The 6,000-nt window shown below is 28.2% G+C and overlaps 1 protein-coding gene across 5 annotated transcripts in view; it reads left to right on the top strand.

Moving 5' to 3' along the window:
* Positions 1 to 6,000, top strand: part of trh (trachealess) — a 453,500-nt gene that overhangs the window by 434,439 nt on the left and 13,061 nt on the right. For all 5 annotated transcript variants that reach the window (XM_014419879.3, XM_014419881.2, XM_014419880.2 and 2 more), the window contains one exon: positions 3,213 to 3,363. In XM_014419879.3, coding sequence (XP_014275365.1) covers positions 3,213 to 3,363 — 151 coding nt within the window. The remainder of the gene's footprint in view (positions 1 to 3,212; positions 3,364 to 6,000) is intronic.

The raw sequence follows: 6,000 nt of genomic DNA, 5'->3' as shown, positions 1-6,000 counted from the left end.
TTTACAAAGAAGAATGATTTTTATTCTAAAAACAAATAAGAATAAATTTCGTTTTGAATTAAAACTGATCCTTTTTTAAAAGAAGTTAAGATAAAAAGGGTTCAAACTATTTTTACTTTTTTTTTTAATCCACTCACTGAAAATCGAAGTAGTTTAAATAATTATGACTAACTTAAAAAAAATCTGAACATAGTTGGTCATAGTACTGATGATTTTCTATTCTGGTGAAGGCACCACTAGGAGTATCAAAGGAGATGAATACAGAAGAACAAATACGGAACCGAAGTTCAGGAATACAGATACATTGAGAATAATAAACACAGGACATTACTTGTTATGTGCCATAGCATAAGGATCATTAATGATCTTATCTTTTTGAGTTGGAAATATTTGAGTCGAACTAATTCGTATAGATTCCGAAATTTAATTATTTACTGAAAATCCTGTAGTTGATAATCTGAAATTGAAAGTATAGATGGTAAAGACATCTTGTATGATCTGATATAATGTCGTACCTCAAAAATATAAAGCCTCTTTTTAATTTTAAAGGATAGGGACTTGTAATTCTGAAGTAACGAATGACATTTTCTGTAAGTGTGTTGTTAAGGGGACGTAAAACTCACGGGATGGCACGAAGGAAACACAAACAGATCTCCGAACCGTACACGGTGTGTGTGAATACATTTTAAAGACAGTCACAACAGTAAAAACTGACAACACTAGAAAAAAAAACATAAACGCCTTAGATAAGGTAACTATATAGGGCTTTTTAGACGCCGTTGGGCCTATTATGAACCATAATGTTGTTCCCAACCTCTGTAATGATACTTCCTTATTTCCCTGCGGACAGAACTATCTCTGTTTACCTTGAAACAAGACCAAAAGTAAATCCTATTAGATATTCTAAGGTCAGTGGCGTATGTTTTATACAACAATTGTGATTTGAATATTAAGTTTTGATGTTAAGATTCCAGATGGTGGTGGGGTGTGATGGCTAGGGGGTAGACGCCAGTCTCAAGGCGACATTACCAGTCTTCTGTATTCTGGCTGTACCTTCAAAGAAAAGACAGTTTAATCTAGATGTCAACGTTGGGTCTCCTTAGTCAGTCGATAAATCCGAATCTGCTTGGTAGTCAAGAACAAACTTTACCTCCTTTTTCTTTCATATCCGTCGTACATAAATTTATTTTTATAGCATTATTATAAATACAGAAATGTAAATAGTATTGTTTTTTACAAGTAAATAAATAAAAAAACAATTACAATGGATACCGTTTCCTTTCTCACGAGATGGTAACTGATAATTTCCTGGAGACAAGTACTGTTGGAATCTGAAATACATGAATCTTTATTTTTTTTAAAAATCTAAACCGTAACCAGGGAGGCGGTAAAAAAAGAAAATCTAATTATTTAAAACGTTTTTAAACAAATATAAATGTAATTATTTATTGTTAATTTTTGTACCATAAAAATTGTACAAAAATAATTATTAGCTTTATATTTATATTTTTTATTACTAATAAATTCAATCTTCCACACTTCCGGACAATAATTATGAATAATCGCCGTATAATGTAATTATTAATTACACAGACAATGTTTAGGGATAACAGAAAATAAAATAAAATAAATTAATGAAGTTAATAAGAAGTAACGATAAAATAAAACATGGAATTTCTTAACTAGCCGAGTACATTTTCCAATTTTCAATAGTTTTTTCTTCAGTGATATTTATACGATGTTTTCATGAGGTAAAAGGAATTCTTCTAAAATCAGTTAAATTACATATGATTCGATAAGAACAAAAGATTTTAAAGAAGAAAACAGAAATATTAAAAGCTGGAATGCAGAAATATTTGCTGGTTTTGGAATGCAATGTCTCAAATATTTTAAAATAATAAAGATCAAGAAAATTTAATTTAAAAAAAATAAATCATATTAATCCCATTCTTGTATTTTGGAATAATATGTTAAACTAAAAATTTATGGAGATTAGACATTTTTTTTCCAACATTAAAACAAATAATTAAAGTTTTGTAAATTAATTCATTAATGAAAGTCTAATTAAAAATTAGGAATAAATTTTTTTAAAGAAATATTCAATATCTTTGGTGGTCATAAAAAACTATTTAACTAGTTTGTAATGAATTGAGCTTATGACATCGACGTAAATGTTTGAAAAACGCGAATCAATTTTACTGAAAAAGATTTACCACATTGAAGATACATTGTGAGTAGCACAGATCCGAAACTCAAGTCGTATTTTTAACGTGTAATGTTTGTTTGAAAAACAAAGGAAAAGTAACTTAATCGTTTGAGTGATGCTTCTAAGACATAGAAAAAAATCGGCAACTAATAGTTCCATTAAACATATAATTTTCAGAAGACGTATCTGGTGTTTTTAAGCATAGCACTGCAGATTCTTGACCACTTGGTAAATAAGATAACAGTAACAATATAATAATGTATAAAAACTACTAAATCTAAATATGATAACATATATAAGCTGCAATACTGATTACTTCTCAACGTAAAAATACGTTACTATCATAGCTAACAAATACTGAATGCTTATTTTACAACTAATGAATATACGACATTCATATGATGCAATATCCTAAATTATTCATTTTATAAATTAATTCATCAAGTATGAACGATATATTCCTAATAAATTATAATTTACATTACAAAAAAAAATTCCGCCATTGGTCTGTAACTAAGGTGTTTCATCAAAAATCATTCAGTGAAATATTTCATATCTAGATTAATATTTATAATATACTATATAGGTATATTATTTATCCTAGTTATTTATAATATACTATATAGGTATATTATTTATCCTAGTTATTTATAATATACTATATAGGTATATTATTTATCCTAGTTATTTATAATATACTATATAGACTAAATATTTACGTTGTTTTGTTTTTATTATTGGTTATGAAGAAGATTTTATATTAATATTATAATATCAGGATTGAAAATTATTCATAAAATAAAGAACTAGTTTAGAAAATTGATTTTTTGGTTAATTAAATTCAGATAGGCCCATTAAAATCAAAAACAACAGAAGAGCGAATTATCTAGAGGTTGAATTATTCTTGTTAGTTTTAATAACAAAATGTTGACCATTACTAATTGGTAATAAAGTTATTACATTATATATTAGTTTAATTTTTACTTATATCTTGGTATTGTTACAGGTGGAGATGACGGGTTCGTCGCTGTTCGATTACGTCCACCATCAGGACCACAGCGAGGTGGCCGAACAGTTGGGTCTTGGACTGAACAACAGCGGACAAGGGAGTCTGGGATCACCACAGAGTTCCGAAGAAGGAACCACCTCATCACCAGGTAATATTAACAATAATATTGTAATTAAAATACTATAAACAATAATAATAATATTATTTTATACACATGGCCCTTTAGAATAATGTTACAGGTATTGGGCTTTACTGCCGAAGAGTAAAATATACAATTTGAAAAATAAATGTAATGAAATTGAGAAATAATAATAAATTGGGGAATAAAGATAATGATAATCAATAAACAAAAGAAGGGAATAAATGTTTATATAACTACAACATTTAAATGAATATAGTAGATATCTAATAATGTTTGTATTTAATGTAAAAAAAAAAAAAAATAAAAATAAAACAAATAAAATAAAACCATCTTTCATATCATAAATATAAGAAAGAAACAAAAATTAATCATAAGAAGATGCCATGAATATTACATACCTATTTACAATTTTTAAATGAAAATCAGAAACATCAAAAATGTAAAAAATAAAAAGAATAAAAAGGCAACAAAAAATTAAATCCTTAGGTATATTCTATTAATAATAAAAATAAAAATGTGAAATAATGATATATACATATAATCATATTAAAATAAGCATACAATAATGCCATATTTATGTAAAATTAAGGCAATAGGATATTTTTAAGACAATTTCAAAAGTATATAAGTTTTCAAATGAATCAAAAGTATTTAAATTTAAGTCATCGAATTTGATCAAAATGGATTCAATTAATAACATAACACTATTATAATTTAAAAAATTAATAATTAATAAAATAAAACTAATTTCAAAATTAAGCTCAAAAAGGTAGTCAAATATATTTTTTAATTTTAAGGGAGAAAATGCCGTAATTTGCAATCTAGTAGTTTTCTAGAACGAACAGAAAACATTTCCAAAAACGACTAAAACTTAGTTTTAGGAATAGAATAGTCAGTGGATATTTTCAATCGATTCTTTCTATCAAGTTTCATGGCATAACCTTATTAGTGTGCATGTTTGCGCTTAATTTATTTTTTTTTCTACCTCGGGAATTAATTACTCTTCTTACTTAGATTCTTTATTTTATTAATTTCACTTCAATAAAATAAACGCGTCGACATTTCAGACAGTCTGTCCAATTTTAAAAATAGTTACAAAGTTTTTGTTGTATCTGATGTTTCGAAAAATATCCAAATTTCTTCTTTTTTACATTCAATTCAAGTAATGGATGATTTTCATTGTTACTACAGGACATTTTTTTCAATTTCCAATAGAAATTTCATCATTTATTTTTTAAAAAAAACTACTAACGAAACATACTTATAATTAACAACTGACACTACATATCTACATATCACTTCAAATTTTTGTAGTACTTAACCTTTAACACTGTAAAATTCTGCCCTTGCTGAACCACGCCCCCTCTTTCTTAATTGGCATTAGTTAACATTTGCTTATGTCACCTTTATGTTTATCCTTTTGTTGAAAATTTTGTAATTTTTCAAAACTTTAAATGAAACAAAACTTTATAATTATTTTTATGGGCTCCTCAAGATGGATGAAACTTTCGAAACGTCGACGAGGTTATTTTATTGTTGTTCAATTTATACAATACAGAAATGAAGAAAGAAGGCTAGTTAATTCCTCTGACAGAAAAAAAGAAAATTCTTCGAATAATAAACCACTAAAATTATTATAAAGTCTAAATGATAGGACATGACAGTGAAGCAGATATCCGTTCAGAAGCTTTTGGTACGGACCGCAGGCGAGATGTCCAGAGGTAAATTAGACGGAAGGGAAGGACAAGTTTTTGCTGCGGTATCAGGCGGCGTGCCACATGAACCGTGATTCCTCACACCGCAACGGGCCCAATTACCGACATCTCACCGCACCCGATGCCCCACCAACGTCCGTAGTCTTCGGTAATCCTAGAGCTAGTATAGATAGATGTCACTCCAAAAGTATTCCGTTTCGTGAATCAGACTAGAAATGTGCTAATTAATGCTGGAATTATAAATACACCCTTAAAGATCTGCAGAATACGGTGACCCACTGATCTATATTCCTAAATCTAACCTAACATCAGGGTTCAGCGTATCCACACGGCTCCGGAGTGACTCAGTGTGGGACTGATGGAGGTTAGAAGTATAGGTCCCATGGGGCGAAGGGGATGTCATCCACATTCAAACAGCTCCTCTCATTCTTGGCTTATATTAGAGCGTCACAACTCGCGTCAAACCCCGATCAAGTCTATTTGAATAAATCGTATAAAACATTCCATAATCCTCCAACTTTATTGGAAAATATAAATTCATAGGAATTAATTAGCATAAACAATGATAATAAACGATTGACCATTTGAATCAGTGAAGATTTTTCTATGGTTTGTGGAAAAGTATACTTCAAAATATTGTTGAAACCAGACCCATAAGTATTTTTTTTTAAATTATGAATTCAGTAAAAAAATAAATAATTTCACAATAATGTTATAGTTTACAGTTACAATTTTAGTACAAGTTAATATAAATGTATAAGAAATGGTTTCATATATTTTAAACCAATCACATCCGTTCAAAAACCTTCTTAATAATAATATAATATATTAATTTGTTTTTAGGACAACCTTCATGCAGATAGAGTTAGGACTTACATAGAGTAATGTTGATAATCAGCAAAAATAATAAAATGAAATCATATATATA

Source organism: Halyomorpha halys, unplaced genomic scaffold (assembly GCF_000696795.3).
Source record: "Halyomorpha halys isolate HHAL.00 unplaced genomic scaffold, Hhal_1.1 Scaffold252.1, whole genome shotgun sequence".
Classification (NCBI taxonomy): Eukaryota; Metazoa; Arthropoda; class Insecta; order Hemiptera; family Pentatomidae; genus Halyomorpha; species Halyomorpha halys.
This window is presented reverse-complemented; position numbering and strand designations above follow the sequence as displayed.